Source organism: Culex pipiens, chromosome 1 (genome assembly GCF_016801865.2).
Source record: "Culex pipiens pallens isolate TS chromosome 1, TS_CPP_V2, whole genome shotgun sequence".
Lineage (NCBI taxonomy): Eukaryota > Metazoa > Arthropoda > Insecta > Diptera > Culicidae > Culex > Culex pipiens.
The window spans coordinates 3,439,736-3,458,432 of NC_068937.1; the positions used below are offsets into that span (position 1 = coordinate 3,439,736).

The following is an 18,697-nucleotide window of genomic DNA, read 5'->3' on the forward strand; positions in this document are numbered from 1 at the left end:
CATTCAAATGTTGAAACCGTGGCCTATAATTTTTTTTTGTTTTTGTAACTTTTCCATTGTTTAAAATATATACAGTTCCAAAAAATGAAGTGCAATAACCTGAAATCAATTTAAAATGCATTTTTAGCATGTTTGGGTTGGTTTAAAACCACTTTGAATTTTTAAAATTTTTCGATGTACAGTACAGCAAAAAGTTTTTTTTTTCGTAAAAAAAATTGTTTTCGTCAAATCTTACATTTTTTGAAAACTAATGATTGCAAAACAACTGAACTAGTGTAAAATGCATTTTGAAACACTTTTTGCATTCAAATGTTGAGAATATGGCTTGTTATTTCATTTTTATTATTTTTTAAATTTTTGAAAACTTTGAAAAATATTTGCATTGGCCTATGTTAGGTTTAAAAAAACCGAAAAATCGAAAATTACTAAGATATTCTAAAACATAGCATACACATTGTCGCTGTCGTGCTAACTTGTCGTACGTGCATTTTGAGCCAAATTGAATTTAGAACGCCATTTTGTGCAACTCACAATGCCTCAACTTTTGATCTGGACTCCAGCTACCTATATTCAACCAAACTTCAGGACGTAGTGTTGCGTGCCCGGTTTTTTTTTTTTTTTTTTTCATTTGGATTGAAGGTCTTGGGACCAAATAGTTCACTACTGAAAACATTTGTCTATGATTTTTCAGAATGTTTTGCGTTTTGTTTATAAAGTCTTTTAAAATGTAAAAACAAAACGAATCACATAATAACAGTTACTTTACCAGCAAAAAAAATATATGATTCCCAGCAAGCCAAATACAAGAGAGCACCGAAGGGCATCGAAATGTTGATGTTGCTCCGAGAGAAAATCTTGTAAAAGAGGGATCCCCGTTTCACCAAACAAAAGCGCACACAATTTAAGTTAGCTTCGAAAGAAGCTTTCTTTTCACAAACTTCCCAACCCAACACAGCTCAGCGCGCCACGCTGACAAGTACCATTACAATGTTGCAGCTGCTTTATCATCAGAACCACGTGTAAAATCAAGAAGGGAAATTTATCGCTGTAAACTTTTGCGGCCCTTCGAAGGCAAAGGCCAGAGCAAGAAATAGAGCTTTCCCATTATTCCCGGAAAACAAGATTTGCAAGTTTTTAACAAGGGCATCATTTTCACCACCCCCTCCCCGGGGGTAGTTATTTACACTTATTTTCTATTGGCATAATATTCGTCGATAATGAGATATCGTTGACGTCTACGGGGAGGTTTGAAGCAATAAATAAGCAAATTTCACCGCTACTTGAAGCGTTCTTAATTGAGTTCGGCTCATTCCGGTCGCGCTTTATTGGCGGCACCCGTGCGGAAACGGTGAAAGCCAAGGAAGGCCACGTTTGCGATCGACAGCAGAGACGCCCCGAAAAACAGTCCCACGAGGCTGCCCAGGGAAACTGGAAAGAGGAAAAGAAAAATGCCACGTCAATTTAATAATGCTCCCATTAGGTGCGATTCAGTGACACCGCTTACTGAAAAGATCAAGCTCCGTCCTGGCCACGTGGCGGAGAAATTTGCTGTTGGGCAGATCCAGCATCCGAACCGTTACAAAGTCGTCCTCTTCCTGGTCACTGAAACGAGAGATGGTGAAATCGTAATACATTTAATCGGAAAGTATTGTGCCATAACTCTGAAATGATTGCAAAGCGCCAGAAGGTATGCTACACACAGCACATCTTACGCCACAACGAACAGTGATTTCTCCCGAAGTTATGCAATTGTCTTTCAGTTTACAACTGATGCTGAGAAATCATACTTTACGGATTGTGCAAACCAAATTCTCTTACCTCTCAGAGCTGAAAACCACCGAGTATTCCGGTTCGATGCAGGACGACAGACAGGGACACAACTTTCTGTGCTGCGAAATATTGACTGCAAGCAAGAAATGTGATGTAAAGAATAGTAAAATTAATATATATTCTCTTAAAATTTGCTCACCTGAATGCTCGGTCAGACAGGTTAACCCGTCAAAGTTGCAAATATTTTCGGATGAGTGGGCTGCAATGTGGATTGAAAAAGATGTGAGAGCAATTCCAGCTCAAATCAGGAATTTTTCTGGTACTTTTGTACCCGACCCTCTCCGATTTCAATGAAACTTTTTAGACATTGTATCCTAGGTCTATATAAGCCATTTTTGTGTATATGAAGCCAGTTGCACTCGAAAATGACATTTGAGCAATTCTCTACGAAATCGGTCTTTTTTCTTCAATTTTAATTTTTGTATTTTTTAATCCGACTGAAACTTTTTTGGTGCCTTCGGTATGCCCAAAGAAGCCATTTTGCATCATTAGTTTGTCCATATAATTTTCCATACAAATTTGGCAGCTGTCCATACAAAAATGATGTATGAAAATTCAAAAATCTGTATCTTTTGAAGGAATTTTTTGATCGATTTGGTGTCTTCGGCAAAGTTGTAGGTATGGATACGGACTACACTGGAAAAAAATGATACACGGTAAAAAAAATTTGGTGATTTTTTTATTTAACTTTCTATCACTAAAACTTGATTTGCAAAAAAACACTATTTTTAATTTTTTTTATTTTTTGATATGTTTTAGAGGACATAAAATGCCAACTTTTCAGAAATTTCCAGGTTGTGCAAAAAATCTTTGACCGAGTTATGAATTTTTTAATCAATACCGATTTTTTCAAAAAATCGAAATTTTGGTCGCAAAAATTTTTCAACTTCATTTTTCGATGTAAAATTGAATTTGCAATCAAAAAGTACTTTAGTGAAATTTTGATAAAGTGCACCGTTTTCAAGTTATAGCCATTTTTATGTAACTTTTTTCAAAATAGTCGCAGTTTTTCATTTTTTTAAATTAGTGCACAAGTTTGCCCACTTTTGAAAAAAATATTTTTGAAAAGCTGAGAAAATTCTCGCTTCTTCGGACTTTGTTGATACGACCTTTAGTTGTTGAGATATTGCTATGCAAATGTTTAAAAACAGGAAAATTGATGTTTTCTAAGTCTCACCCAAACAGCCCACCATTTTTCAATGTCGATATCTCAGCAGCTAATGGTCCGATTTTCAATGTTAAAACATGAAACATGTGTGAAATTTTCCGATCTTTTCGAAAACAATATTTTCAAAATTTTCAAATCAAGACTTACATTTCAAAAAGGCCAAACATTCAATACTACGCCATTTTAAAATGTTAGTCTTGATTTGAAAATTTTGAGAATATTGTTTTCGAAAAGATCGGAAAATTTCACAAATAATTCATATTTTAACATTGAAAATCGGACCATTAGTTGCTGAGATATCGACATTGAAAAATGGTGGGCTGTTTGGGTGAGACTTAGAAAACATCAATTTTCCTGTTTTTAAACCTTTGCATGGCAATATCTCAGCAACTAAGGGTCGTATCAACAAAGTTCAAAAAAGCAAAATATAGAGAATTTTCTCAGCTTTTCAAAAATATTTTTTTCAAAAGTGGGCAAACTTGTGCACTAATTTTAAAAAATGAAAAACTGCGACTATTTTGAAAAAAGTTACGTAAAAATGGCTATAACTTGAAAACGGTGCACTTTATCAAAATTTCACTAAAGTACTTTTTGATTGCAAATTCAATTTTACATCGAAAAATGAAGTTGAAAGATTTTTGCGACCAAAATTTCGATTTTTTGAAAAAATCGGTATTGATTAAAAAATTCATAACTCGGTCAAAGATTTTTTGCACAACCTGGAAATTTCTGAAAAGTTGGCATTTTATGTCCTCTAAAACATATCAAAAAATAAAAAAAATTAAAAATAGTGTTTTTTTGCAAATCAAGTTTTAGTGATAAAAAGTTAAATAAAAAAATCACCAAATTTTTTTTACCGTGTATCATTTTCTTCCAGTGTAGTCCGTATCCATACCTACAACTTTGCCGAAGACACCAAATCGATCAAAAAATTCCTTCAAAAGATACAGATTTTTGAATTTTCATACATCATTTTTGTATGGACAGCTGCCAAATTTGTATGGAAAATTATATGGACAAACTAATGATGCAAATTGGCTTCTTTGGGCATACCGAAGGCACCAAAAAAGTTTCAGTTGGATTAAAAAATACAAAAAAAATCGAATGACCGAAATCCTAGAGAACTGCTCATTTGAGAAGGGCGTAAGGGTTTTAAATATGTTTGTATTTTGTAAAAAAAAATTTGCTGTATCTCTAAGCCGTTGCATCGTATCAAAAAGTGGTCAAAGACAAACTTGTAGGAAATTGTACGGGCTTTCTGAAAAAAATACACTGAAAGAAAAATACACGCCGTTCAAAATTTTTGTGATAATAGCCTAAAATGTGACAAAAAGACTCACGAAAAATGCAGGATGGTATGTCTCTCCTAAAAAAAATACAAAAATCATTTACTAAAACTGTTTTTTTGAAAAGTGGTCTAAACGTCAAAATTTTCAAAAACTGATAGTGGGAATCGATTCCCCAGACAATTTTACATAAAAGTCTCCATATTTGCCATTGTCCTATGTCCAATTCTTGTGAAGATACAGCGGTTTTAAAATAAAAATGTTGGAAAAATAGGTTTTTTTAGTGGTTTTTGGCAATTTCTATTTTTCATATGATTTTTTGGTATGGTTAACCGTGAGGTGATTCATTTTTTTAGATTTTAATATTTTTTATTTCCACGTGATGAAGAGAGAGCGCTTTGGTGTCTTCAGAAAAGTTGTAAAGATCGCCAATTTTAATAACTTTGTTCAAGGATGCAAAAGCTCTATCTTCTAACGAAAAAAAAATTCTAGAGAGCAACTCTCTACGAAATCGGTCGAATTCAACCATTTTTATTTTTTTGTATTTTTTTATTTGGCTCAAACTTGGTGGGGGCCTTCCAAATGACCAAAGAAGCTATTTTGTGTCATTGGTTCACCCATACAAGTCTCCATACAATTTTGGCTGCTGTCCATACAAAAATGGTACGTAAATATTCAAACAGCTGTAACTATTGAGTGAATTTTCTGATCAATTTGGTGTCTTCCCGGGCAGACGGTAATAACAAAATTAATAATATTTCAATAACAAATCCTGTTAAAATAACAAAAAGTGTTATTATTTTATCCTGAACTTCAACTTCAAGAAGAAAAAATAATAACAGTTTCTGATAAAATAACAAGATTTGGTATTGAAGTGATATTATACTGAAAATGTTTAATAACACGCTAATAAGAGGAAATGTTATACATTTCAAAAACTCTCCTAATAACAAGATTTGTTATTCGTTTGGTATTCTGACTTAGAAATAAAATTACCATAAATCGCACAAATGGAAAAGTTTTTAAGTGTCCATAACACAATCTGTTATTATTTTTTCTTTTGTTAAATATGTTTAGATCTTTGGTATAATTTTGTCCATTTTCGTCGGGGTCATTATTTTGGCCATGAAATGGGGTCCTTAAGCTAAAATTATTCTAAAAAGTTGAAATTTTGAAAGTTGATTTTTTTTAATTATTTGATATACCCCCTAAGGGACTTTACTAAAATTGGCTAGAACTATGGAATAATTTTGACCAATTTAATCGTGGTCATTTATTTGAAATGGGGTCCTTAAGCTTAAATTAATCTGATAAAATTAACTTTTGAAAGTTGTTTTTTTTTAAGTTTGTTATATTCTCTAAGGGAATTGATTTATTTATTGAGAATTTTTGAAATGTGAATAACAAAAACTGTTATTATTTTCACAGAGCGAGGAAGTCGGAGCTGACGTTGAAGTTCGAGCTGGAGTGAGACCTCGGAGACGGCATCGGATTCAGCTAATTTTCAGCAACTTTCACTTGGAGTCGGAATCTGTGAAGTTGGGTATTTTTGGAGAGCTGAAGTCGGCGTTGATGTCATATCCTGCATCCAGAGTCGGAGATGTCTTCAAAGTATGGATTCAAAGTCGCTTGAAGGAACCCAACTCTGCAGCCCTGACACGTACAGAAGAGTTATGGCAACTGCAGGTTTTTTTTTGCAAATGGCAAATAAACCAAAATAATAACTTTTTTTGTTATGGAGACATACAAGTTTAATAACAATTTTTGTTATTATGCTGCTCCACCTCTCCGCACAAAATAACAAATCTTGTTATTCCTTCATGATTCCTTCTGTATTATTGGTTTGTTATTGTAATAACAACATAATAACAGTTTAAGTTATTCTTCAAACAAATCTTTGTTATTGATTTTTGTTATTTTAACAACTAATCCGATCATACCAATAACATATTTCGATCTTCTCACAATATCAAAAACTGACCTTCCCAAGTTATTTCCGTCTGCTCGGGTTGAGCAAAGTTGTAGGTATTGTTGAGGACTATTGAGAAAAAATAGGTACACGGAAAAAAAATTGCAGATTTTTTAATCAACTTTTTTTTCACAAAAATATTTTTTTTATTTTCGAGATTTTTTGATAAGTTTTAGAGGACAAAAACCCCCAACTTTTGAGCCATAGAGAAACATGGTCGAAACATCTGTCACCGAGTTATGATTTTTTGAAAAAACAGTGATTTTAGGAAAAAATCGAAATTTCATGCAAACATAAATTTGACGTAATTTTTTAACGTAAAATTGAATTTCCGATCGAAAAAAACTTTACCGATTTTTTGATAAAGTGCTCTGTTTTCAAGATATAGCCACCGAAAGTTTGATTTTAGCGAAATATTTGCAGTCTTTCGTTTTTAAAAATAGTGACCATGAGTGACCATTTCTAGAAATATTTTTTTTTGAAAGGTTCAGAAAATTTGCTATACAATTGTCTAAGAGACATTGAAGATTGGACCTCTGGTTCCTGAGATACAGCGGCTTCAAGAAATAGAAACAGGAAAATTGAAGTTTTCTAAGTCTCACCCAAACAACCCACCATTTTCTAATGTCGATATCTCAGCAACTATAGGTCCGATTTTCAATGTTAAAACATGATACATTCGTAAAATTTTACGATCTCATCGAAAAATTATATTTTGATTTTTTTTAATCAAGACTAACATTTTAAAAGGGCGAAACATTGCATATTACGCCCATTTAAAATGCTAGTCATTTATTTATTTTTTTCAAAGTATTCAAAATATTTTTTTTTAACTCGGAGAAAAACTCTTGGGAAAACTTTTAAAAAGCTTGACAGTTCGCTTTGCGTATGGCAACAATTTGAGCTTAAATCGTCTCTTCTGAGGTTAATCATGAAATATCTTTATGAAATTTTCAGCAGTGATTGAAAATCATCTTTTAACTGGATATAAATAAAATCGGTAATATGAAATTTTGTGATTTTCTACATATATGTAACCCCTAAAATGTTGATAGCTTAAAGAGGAAACTTGGAGGAAAAAGATTGTTTCTATTGTTTTTTGCTTGAAACCTTTGATATAATTGAGCTAAATTTTTGATTTCAACAAGCTCTTCAAATTTCTAGAACAGCTCAAAAAAGTACAATGATATCTATTAATTGTAAAAGAAGAAACACATTTTAAATGAAATATTACAGAAACGAATTTTATTGATGTTATTATTTCCTGAAATATTTCAGCTCGAACTTTTCTCCCCTTTTTCATTATACATGTATGAGAACTTCTAGACATAAGAAGAGCTGGCCAAATTGAACATTTTTTTATTTAAAAAAATAATTTTGCTCAATTCTATCAAATGCTATGATCAAAAATCAATCTAAAGTTAAAAAAAAAAATCAAATCACAAAATGAAAAATTATAAATTAAAATTGAAATAAAATTGAAATAAAAAAAGGGGAAGGTGGGTCAAGACGACCATATGGGGCAAGAGGAACAATCGCTCGTACGGCCGTAATTTTTACAATTTTGATTATTTCCAGTATGAGGAATTGTTGCTAGCAATGCAATTAGCCTTTTCTACTACCACATAACCGCCAAAACGACGTGAACGCCACGGGGCATAAGATTTAATGAAGTTTTTTTTTCAAAACCTTTGTTTTCTTATAATATTTGGAAAGTACAAAATAAGGCTTAGGGTTCGTTTTAAGGCTCATTTTATCAAAATGCTATTTTTCCTAGATCAGTAGTGTCCCTTCCAATGACTTGCACCTAATATAAAGTATGGTTTAACTTTTGGTTATTTTTGTTGATAGCTTGTAAAAAATCTTGTTCAGGTGGGGCAAGTGTACCATATGGATTTTTAGTACGGAAAAAATTACGAATTGCTGCAACGACATATTTTATTGCGAAATAAACACATAAAAGTACTTAAAAACTGATAAACAATTTTTTTTTAAATGTCCGAACAAAATATAGTGATATTATGAAAATTTACTATTTATCATCGAAGTAATATTTTTTCCTAAAAACGATAAAATTTTCAGTAAAATATTCTTATTTAATCTAAAAATGAAAGAAACGTTTCAAATACATTCTAATCTGATGTATCTAAGTGATAACAGTTCAATTGTTAGCAAATTAACATGTTGTTTCATGCATTGTTCCTCTTGCCCCAAAGGGTTGTCCGTCTTGCCCCACTTGTTGATTATAACTTACGGAGAATCTAAAAAATTAAAATCATTTTTTTACATTAAAAACAGGATTTTTTAAAAACTTGTTCTATCAAAGTCTTAGTCAAGACTTGGAATAAGATGATTATAATAAAATCCGACAGATTTTTCAACTTTTTAATGGGTTATAACGAGCATTTCCTTAGCTTGTTACACTTGCCCCACTTTCCCCTACTCCTAAATTCCGGTTATCTTTCAGATTTGTTGTGTTGTCGCAAAAAGTGACATTTAATTTGATATGTTAATTCAACAACCATTCGCTACCATTGGTAGGGGAAAAACACGTTTGCTTCCTAGGATTCCTGGAACACTCAATTTTCCGTACCGTCAGTGGGGGTGACTATGGGTCAAAAAACGATACACCTCTCGAAATTTCTTAATAACAAAAACAATTAAAATAACATCGAAAATCTTTCAACGTAGATTTGTTCTTAGATAGTTTACTAACATTTTCCCAAAATATGGTGGATTTTGATGAACACTACCTTAAATGCCAATAGTTTGAAAATTGCCCCAATCTCACCCCTTAGAGGGGGTGACATTGGGTCAAATGAAACTAAAATGATGCTCAAATACAATGATATGGTAAAAACAAGTCATCCAACAGCGTTTCTTGTTCGAGGGAATCGTATTGACACGCTACAATGTTTGAAGTGGAGATTTTCAAACATTTGGGTAGTTTTCGAGCAATTCTAACAAAAATATTAGAAAAATGATTTTTCGAGAGGTCATTTTTGGCCAAAAACGTACCCCAACTTTAGACATCTGCCAAAATAACAGGATTTGTTCTAGGAATTTTTTCAGCGAAGTCATCTTAAGATGTCCCCTACACAACCCCTTTAACAGAATTCAGTTTCATTGAGAATAACCTGAAAAATGGTAAAATCCGTAAAAATTCACTTTGACCCAATCTCACCCCCCAGACCCAATGTCACCCCCACTGACGGTAACAGATTGTATGGAATATTAAACACAACTTCCCTCAACTGACATTGCTGAAAGTTTTGCAAAGCTCCTTCCAGTATATTACTAATTGAAAAGTCTCCAACTGCTGCTGCCGGTTACCGAGTTTGTGTAATTACAATCAGCACTTACTTGAGCCCCGTTCCTAAGAAATCACGTCATTGCCTTACCGTTCAACCGCTTCGGCATCAGGTGGTGCGAGCAGTTACAAAACTCAACTTGTGATGCCAGAAAGCACTCCACGGCACAGGAGGAAAAGCTGTAACTGGCGTACAATTGGGTCCCTAAAGTGGGACGGGCACAAGTAATGATGATAATTTTAGTTACTGAAAATACTGAGTTGCAAAAGTCACCTGAGTCCATCACCTCCCACGGAAACCGACAGTTCCGGCGCGCAACCGGAACTTCCCCCAAGCTCGCTCCGTTCTCCATCTCGACCACTTTGACGATAATCTCCTTGTGCATTCCCCAGAGGACGGTCTCCTTGAGGACGCGGTCGGTGTAGGCAAACGGAACCGAGTACGGGTCGTGCAGAAACAGTTGGAGATCTTCGCGGGCTCGGAATCGCAGCGAACCCGGTCCCGTGTGACGGTTGACCATCAGCGGAGTCGTCGGACCGGTGTTCAGGGAGTTGACGCTGAAGCAGCGGCCAAACTCGGTGGCCAAGGGGCGAAACAGCTCGCAACAGTCGAAACTTTGTCCCAGCCAGGTGCAGTCGGCGAGGAGGGCGGGACAGCCGAGGCGGTAGACGCTGGCCAGGGCGGTGAAGTTGGCCGGACAGGTGGTCGTCGGTGGTAATCCCCGGGCGCAATCCTCGCACGAGTGACACGTGCCACCGTAGAACGCAATTTCACTGATTACGTTGTCCAGGCGGTGGGGGCGGTCGGGGCCGAGGTTGCTGCGTGGAGGTGGGACGGGTTTTTGGGGGGAAGAGTAAATAGAATCTTACTCTAGAGCAATTCCAGCTCAAATCAGGAATTTTTCTTTTTTTGTACCCAACCCTCTCCGATTTCTATGAAATTTCTTAGACATCATAGGTTTATATAAGCCATTTTTGTGTATATAGAGCCAATTGTACTCGAAAATGACATTTGAGAAGAGCGTAGGTTATTTTAATATTTTTGTATTTTGTTTTTAAAAATTACTGTAACTCAAAGCCGTTGCATTATATCAAAAAGTGGTTAGAGACAAACTTGTAGGAAATTTGACGGGCTTCCCGAAAAAAATACACTGAAAGAAAAGTACACGCCACTTCCACGAGATTTTTCAATTTTTAAGTTTAAAAGTTAAGTCACGATTTTTTTTCGTCCAAATTTTTTGAGAAATTAGCCTAAATTGTTACAAAAACACTCACGAAAAATGCAGGATGGTATGTCTCTCCTAACAAAATACAAAAATAATTTACTAAAACTGTTTTTTGAAAAGTGGTCTAAACGTCAAAATTTTTCGAAAACCGATAATGGGAATCGATTCTCCAGTCAATTTTACATAAAAGTCTCGATATTGACCATTGTCCTATGTCCAATCCTTGTGAAGATACAGCGGTTTTAAAAATAAGAATGTTGAAAAAATAGGTTTTTTGATGTTTTTTTTTTTTGCAATTTCTATATGACAGACTTGATTTTTCAGACTCGTAAATACTTTCATCGGAAAGCTCGTCCAATTTCCCATAAGTTAGTCTTTTAAAGCAGCGATTCTCAACGGGGATACCGGGCCTACTTGATTTACATGGTAGGGGGTACCAACCTAGAAGAAGGTTGAGAATCGCTGTTTTAAAGCATTTGAATTGGATGTATGGGCTTTCAGATATGACCTTAATTACATTGTTCATAACTGAGAATAGTATATTTTTTTCAGTGTGGTAGAAACCTGGATAGTAAATAACCTTACGTAAATATAAAAACGAGTCAAATTAAAAAGCTGTCAAAGGCAAACTGATGGGAAATTGGACGTGCTTTCCGGTAAAAATAATTTCAAGTCTGTCATTTAGAAATTGCAAACAACCATAAAAAAAAACTATTTTTTAACATTTTTATTTTTAAAACCGCAGTATCTTCACAAGAATTGGACATAGGGCAATGGTCAATATGAAGACTTTTATGTGAAATTGTCTTGGTAATCGATTCCCACTATCGGTTTTCGAAATTTTGACGTTTAGACCACTTTTCAAAAAAAAAGAGTTTTAGTAAATGATTTTTTTTTAGGACAGACATACCATCCTGCATTTTTTGTGAGTCTATTTGTAACATTTTAGGCTATTTTCTTAAAAATTTTGAACGAAAAAAATCGTGTCTTCACCTTCAAATTTAACTTTTAAACTTAAAAATTGAAAAATCTCGTGGAAGTGGCGTGTATTTTTCTTGCAGTGTATTTTTTTTTTTCAAAAAGTCCGTCCAATTTCCTACAAGTTTGTCTTTAACCACTTTTTGATATGATGCACTGGCTTTGAGTTACAGTAATTTTTAAATAACAAAATACAAAAATATTAAAATAACCTACGCCCTTCTCAAATGTCATTTTTGAGTACAATTGGCTCCATATACACAAAAATGGCTTATATAGGCCTAGGATAACATGTCTCAAAAGATTCATTGGAATCGGAGAGGGTCGGGTACAAAATACCAGAAAAAATCCTGATTTGAGCTGGAATTGCTCAATAACTTTAACGGCAATTTTTCACAAATAACTTACTTTTCCAGCATTTCGGCCATCGTTTCATCGTTCAGAATTTGGCAAACACTCACGGCTGGAAAGGTAGTGTTCCAGTGCAAACTGGGAGACAAAATAACAATTTCAGAAGAATCATTAACCACGAAAAAAAATCCCCCTCCTCTCTTACTAGGCCGTATCGATGGAAAACGATAACGAGTTGTCCAAAAAAGCTCTGACCAAGGATTGAGCCGTGCTGAGCATCATATAGAGGAGACCACCCCCAACCACCAACCAGTACAGCCTGCAAATTTATTCATTAAATTTCACTTTTTTTTTCAGCCAACAATATCATTCACCTTTTTGTATATTTTGCTACCACCACCACCGACACCATCATCATTGACTGTGCAACTGTTTTTGTGCACTTCTGCGGTTCATTTCCGCACGTTTTATTGTGGCAGCAACTCTACGCTGAGGACGATGTTGGTTAGATTGAAAGCATTGATAAGTTTTCCATTGATTGATTTAACGCGCGCTCTAAGCGCCCCGCCTATTCAATGGGGAGTAATCGATGCCCCGTTAAACAAAACAGCTCAATTTGCAGTAATTATGGTGATATTATCGGGGCGTAATGGAGTCATTGGTGCGGAATATTATTTACCTGTAAAGGCTTCGGATTTACTAATGGATCAGATGACGTTGTTTTCATTAATGTTTCTTTTCATCAATTATAATACATAAACCCTATTTCGAACACGGAGAGACCGGCCGGGGCAAATCTAAGAAAATCTTGGTTAATTTAACTAAAAGTATGGGTTAATTTTTTACACAGCTTTTTTTCAACAATGGATTGTTGATTTTGTTAACCCAAAATTGCTGACCACCAGTAACTAAAATTAACTAAAAAAATAGTTGGAATTGCAATTTTTGTTGGTTAAATTGCCGAAAAAAATTCTAGCAATCGACTGCTAGAATATATTTTTCAGAAAATTAACTAAAAATTTCTTGTTTTCAGCTGAAATATTGTGGAATATTCTGTTAAAAACTGGCTGTAACATATTTTCAACAATTTTTCAAAAAAAAATTCGTTATATCAACCGAAATATTTTTGCATGCAGCAAATTATTAGTGGTTTATAACAAAACATTTCTTAATTAGACATAATTTATGTAAGTGTTGATATATATTTTTTTAATTATCTAACGATATAGGCTGGGCCGAATTTCTAGCTATATTTTAACTAAATTCTTACTTGAATACAAAAAATATTCGTACATGTAGTCAATAATTAGCTGTTGTTAGCAATATTTTTATTGAATTTGCAGTAAATTTTATAATAATGCCTCACAAATTAATGCAGAGTTTTTTTTTATTTTAAAGTTAAAATTACTATTAAAAACAAAATTAAAAAGCAATAAAACATTTTTTTTAACTATTGTTATAAAACATGTAAAGTTTGACTAATGTTTTAAAAAATTACATTGCATTAATCTAAAAAAATAATAAAAAAGCATATTACAAATTTCTCGTGAATTCCTTAAAAATAGAAACCGAGTACAATTTTCACCAAGTTTTAAGCTTATTTTTAATATGTTGTATAAAATTTAGTAATGTATTCACTTACCATCACTGTGAAATCATCCGATAAGTCATCATCATCTACAACGGTCTCAGGACACAGAATTTTCACCAAAGTGAACCTTTTGCTGCAAATAGACATTTGGAATTTATTAGTAATTTAATACAAAATTCTTAATTTCGGCTATAAACTGAAAAAAGGAACGTAAATAAATGTAATTATAATGAGGAAAGAAGAAATATCAATAATGCTACTTACCAAGTTTGCATTAATTTAACAATTACTTTTGGCAACACACTTTCACTGCATTTGATTCAATTTATACAACGTACTCCGATTCCTGAAAAAAATATTTTGAGTTTAACTTACCAGTTTATTGAGCAGTCGTATTGCAACGAAACTTTCAAGATAATAATTATCTTCTTTTATATATTTTTATTTTTTGATATTTTACTTCATCTCTATTTTTTATGTTGTCATGTGTACGCATTTCTATGTATTTTATAATTGATGATTCTGAAAAAAATAATGGTTCATTAAGATTTTATCCGTCGTAAGCATGAAGCTTTTAAATGATTCAGTTTTCTAATTAAAATCACAATAGATAAATTGTTGTGTAAAAATAAACCCATACTTACTTGGATTAACCAACATTTTGTTGAATTTGCCCGGGCTGCTCTATCCGTTAAGAGTTGGCCCGCATCTCCCTTCTACTGCCCTCTCTTTCCATCAAACATTCTTATAACGTGTTCAACTCACTCGCATTAGAGGTCCTCATGGCGAAGGTCGTCCTCTTGCTCTTCATAGTTTATCACCTGCAAAGAAGTCATCAACAAACCTACTCTCCAATTCCACCTCCCCAGTTGCAACACTTTTATTTGCCACTTCAACATTAGCCAAATAGTGTTATTTTCACCTTTCACATCCTCTCACTTCATAATTAACAACACAAACTCAACAAATCGACCGCTCTCGTTCGGATCCTGACTTCAAATGACAGACGTAAACAAACCCAAGTTCATCTTTTAAATATTCAACCAATTGTTAATTATATTCAACCAAAATAATTCTTGATTTTTCTAAAACCAAAACTAACAGTCGAGCACGTTTATTCGAGTTCGGGAAATCTGTTAGCTTTTTGCCTGTAGCATTTTCAACAAACAGGTTATTAAATTAATACTGAATTTTGGTTGATTTAACTGAAAATTGGCAGTGACAAGAACGTTTTTGTTGAAATTTACGAAATTAAAATCAACAATTTTATTTGTTAAAAATTCTGGGCACAGTCTCTCCGTGGAAACATCGTAAAAGGGTGTTCTCGTGTAAAAATAATCTCATGAACGCAAAAAATGGTTAGCTTTTTCTTCCATACCAGTTCTTCACGCGGAGGGAATCAAAAAAACATGAACGAACTAACATAAAATTATTAACCAAGAAGAGTTTCGTTCAATTTCAACCAAACTTACCATGAAATTCGCAAAAATGTGTTGTGTTCGAGCAAAAATTTTCAATCAACAAAACATTTAAATAATCTAAAGGGTAGAATGGAACGCCTTGAATACTTCTTGCCATGGTTATAGCTCCACACTTGCCCATTGTTGATCAAATAAGGTAAAGTTATTAAATGAAAGATGAAAAGTTATTTAATATCAGCCTAAATAAGGATGAAACCATTAACACAGAAATATCTAGGTAGTCTTTTGAGTGCAAAACTCAACGCCTCCAGCGATCTAAGCAGACCTTGCTTTGGCCAACTTTTCTCAGTTTTTTTCACTCTCGAGAAAACTTTTCCTTTTAAGGTTTTTTAACTGGGGGAATTAAATTTCCTACAAGAAACTTGCACTTGGACATATTTGAGTGGGAACTGCGCCAACTGCTGGCAAAATTATGAAACGATATTTTTCCTCATACAGTTTCTCGATGATTCGGTAATTTTTTGGGTCCATTTTTCCCACTGTGTCACGGTTTATCTTCAAAATGTTCAAGCAATAGCGCCTTCAATAGATAATGGAAAAAAAATATTTTTTTTTTAAATCGTTACATTCTAGAAACCTGATTGAAATAGCAAATTAAGTTTATTAACATTCAATTACAAATTCAATTCAATTAGTATTTTTACTTGAATTTAACAGTTCAGCTCCAGGATTTTACATTTGCAATTCAGAGATTTGGAGAACCTTTCAATTGAGATCAATTCAAAAGCCTTTGCAGGGAGGGTAAATATTTTTGAAGTTTAGATTTTGCTAGCTGAGTGCTCTTTTAGGGAAAATAAATTTAGACGAAAAATCAATAATATCACAGTTTCAATTACAAATCCTATCGAAATTTGTCTAACTTTTTACTTGATGTATTATGTTAATTCAACAGGAATAAGGTTATTTACAACTCGAATATTTGTGCAATTTATAACACATGTTTCATTCACATTTTGAAACCATGTTTTGATATTAAAATTTTTATATTTTTTTATTTTCATTTTCCATTCGATTGTCAATTCAGTTTTACATTAAAAAGTGTAGTCAAAAACATTTTTGGAAAAAAATCTATTTAAAAAACACTTTTAAAAAAAAAAACATACAAAAAAATAAAAGCTTAAAAGATAAGTTGAGTTGGTTTAAAATTGTTTATTTAAAAATATGAGTTCCTATTTTTTCTAAATACAGCGATTTCATGTCAAACTGGATTTTTTATGGCTATTAGGGTAATCCTATCAGTAATGGGATGGTCCGAACTATTACATTTTTCGTCGAATTTGGCAAAAACAACGTTTTTTTTTTTTCAAAAAATCATATCTCCGGAACGGTTAAACCTAATAAAGAGCACCACAATTCTGAAACGCAACTTCCAAAAAAAATTAGATTATTGCTTAAATTTTCAAGCTATGACTTTTTCGCGTGGCCCGTCGAAAAACCCAGTTTTTATGTTCAAAAATTATATCTCCGAATTTGGTTAGGCCGTTGTTTTAACATGCATTTTACACCGGCCCTGTTGTTTTGCAATTATTAGTTTTTCAAAATATCTAAGTATTGACGATTTTTTTGTCGCCGAATTTTATAAAAAAAAATAAAATATTTACAAACTTTAATATGTTAAAAATGTTAATAAACACAGGGGAATTCCTTTTAAAATGTTTTCAGCTATAATTGTACTCAAAATTTCATGTTCATGTTTTTTGAGAAAATATAAATTTTGTCCCCTGATTTTTGGGACCGACAGTGGGATGCGACATAAACTTTGAAAAATATTTGAATCGGCCTCAATGAATATTCGCAATTTTTGGATATGATTTGTATAATATTACAAAAAATCGTGGAAAAATATTCAAAAAAGTTTTTTACACCCTAAGCACCATACAAAAAAAATACGTGCCTAATTATTTTGGCTAAGGAACTCCCATGCCAAATTCGAGTCAATTTTCATCTGAATTGTCATCATCAAGCTTCCCATGCGCCAGTGCCACCGCACACCGCGGGTTTGGTTTTCTAGCTTCGGCACGAGCCTGAACCCATTATGTGTTGGTATTTTGGTTCATCGTACCAGCGCACCACGACACTCTCGGTTCGTCGCCTCGGTTGTGTGTCTGGCACTCACCCGAGGCATGAACCCAGCGTGCCGTGGTACGCGCCGTGGTATTGAAACCGGTTTGTACCGCCAGCGCGTACCACGGCACGTACCTCGGCTCGTGCCGAGTGAAGCACCTTGGTTCATACGTTGGGTTCATGCCTCGGGTGAGTGCCAGACACACAACCGAGGCGACGAACCGAGAGTGTCGTGGTGCGCTGGTACGTTGAACCAATATACCCTCGGCTCGAGAGAGTCGGGTACGGGTGTAAACCGAACAAAGCAGGCGCAAAGCAAAACCGAGGTACAAGTGAACCGCGTGTACCGCACGGTGCAGGGAAGCTTGGTCATCATCAATTTTTCATCAGAATTTTCAAAAGAAGAAAGGTTTTGCTAAAAAAAAAATTAGGGGCTAGGGGTCATCCATAAACCACGTGGACACTTTAGGGGGGAGGGGGGGTTAACGATTGTCCACGCTCCATACAAAAAAGTTGTCAATAGTCCACGAGTGGGGGGGTTAGATTTTCAAAAAAATGTTCACGTGGTTTATGGATGGTCCCCTAGTTAAGGTTTTGAAAATTGTTTTTTCTCGTACTAATGCAAGCTGACGGTCGTTCAGTAAAAAGAAATCAAAAACAAAACGATCCAGACCTAGATTATAATATTTTTTTACATAATTGGGATTACAATTGAATATAAAGTTTGATAAGTTTTAGTCATATGAAAAAAAAAATAATAATTTTTAAAATGTTTCGATTAACTTTGTCGTGCTGGTAAAACACAACGTATGTCACGGTATCCCGAGCAGGGGTAAATAACACGGGAATACCAAATTTTGGTTTTACTTGGGCAAATAACAGTGACCAAAATGTGCCCTTGGTTGCCCAGTAATAGATGGTAAAATACCATGAAATCATACCAATGTCTTGCATGTGGAAGTGCACAAGGTATTTTCATACCATTTTTAGTGCAGCAGTTGCAGTTAGTGAAAAAAAACGGAAATGATCCATATGCAACAGCCAAATCTACTCACCTGATGATTCCATGTTGTTCTTAGTGATATTCTTCAATACATCGAATGCATTTGTCATTGATGATGTGCTTGAAGTTCTTGAAGCTTCTGAAAAATAACAAGATTGAAAATAAGTGTTATTAAAATGAAACTGGATTGAAATTCACCAAAATACAATAATCTGTCGATTTACTCGTTTTTCAAAGTATTTGGTTATCCTGAATTAGAGAAATTTCAACGTTTAAAAAAAATCTTAGTGGGTACATAAAAAAAATGAAAATCAGCTTTAACATTTTTGGGTTTCAAGTCTTTTTAGCGCAAAATTAATTATCGCGTCAAAATTTATAAAAAATGTCCCATAGTTTCAGAGGAATTTGATGAAACCTTTCAATACCAAAATAATGCCAAA

At 33.9% G+C, this 18,697-nt stretch overlaps 1 protein-coding gene across 1 annotated transcript; it reads right to left on the reverse strand.

Annotated features, from left to right (window-relative positions):
• Positions 1 to 1,251: 1,251 nt before the first annotated feature.
• On the reverse strand, positions 1,252 to 12,533 carry LOC120432313 (sodium channel protein Nach). The gene is made up of 9 exons (XM_039597496.2): positions 12,493 to 12,533; positions 12,324 to 12,437; positions 12,176 to 12,256; positions 9,838 to 10,382; positions 9,655 to 9,768; positions 1,970 to 2,029; positions 1,819 to 1,903; positions 1,505 to 1,602; positions 1,252 to 1,428 (listed from the first exon to the last, which is right to left on the reverse strand). Exons 1-9 carry the CDS (start codon positions 12,531 to 12,533, stop codon positions 1,307 to 1,309), a joined length of 1,260 nt encoding a protein of 419 aa, XP_039453430.1. The 3' UTR covers positions 1,252 to 1,306.
• Between the last annotated feature and the right edge of the window lie 6,164 nt (positions 12,534 to 18,697).

What these genes read in the sequence shown, in the direction of transcription:
- LOC120432313 (XM_039597496.2), bottom strand. Translation starts at nt 12,533, where the DNA reads ATGATGGTGTCGGTGGTGGTGGTAGCAAAATATACAAAAAG. An exon ending in CTGTCTGACCGAGCATTCAG is followed by an intron (nt 1,904 to 1,969) that starts GTGAGCAAATTT and finishes TCTTGCTTGCAG; the next exon opens with TCAATATTTCGCAGCACAGA. An exon ending in GACGGAGCTTGATCTTTTCA is followed by an intron (nt 1,429 to 1,504) that starts GTAAGCGGTGTC and finishes TCCTCTTTCCAG; the next exon opens with TTTCCCTGGGCAGCCTCGTG.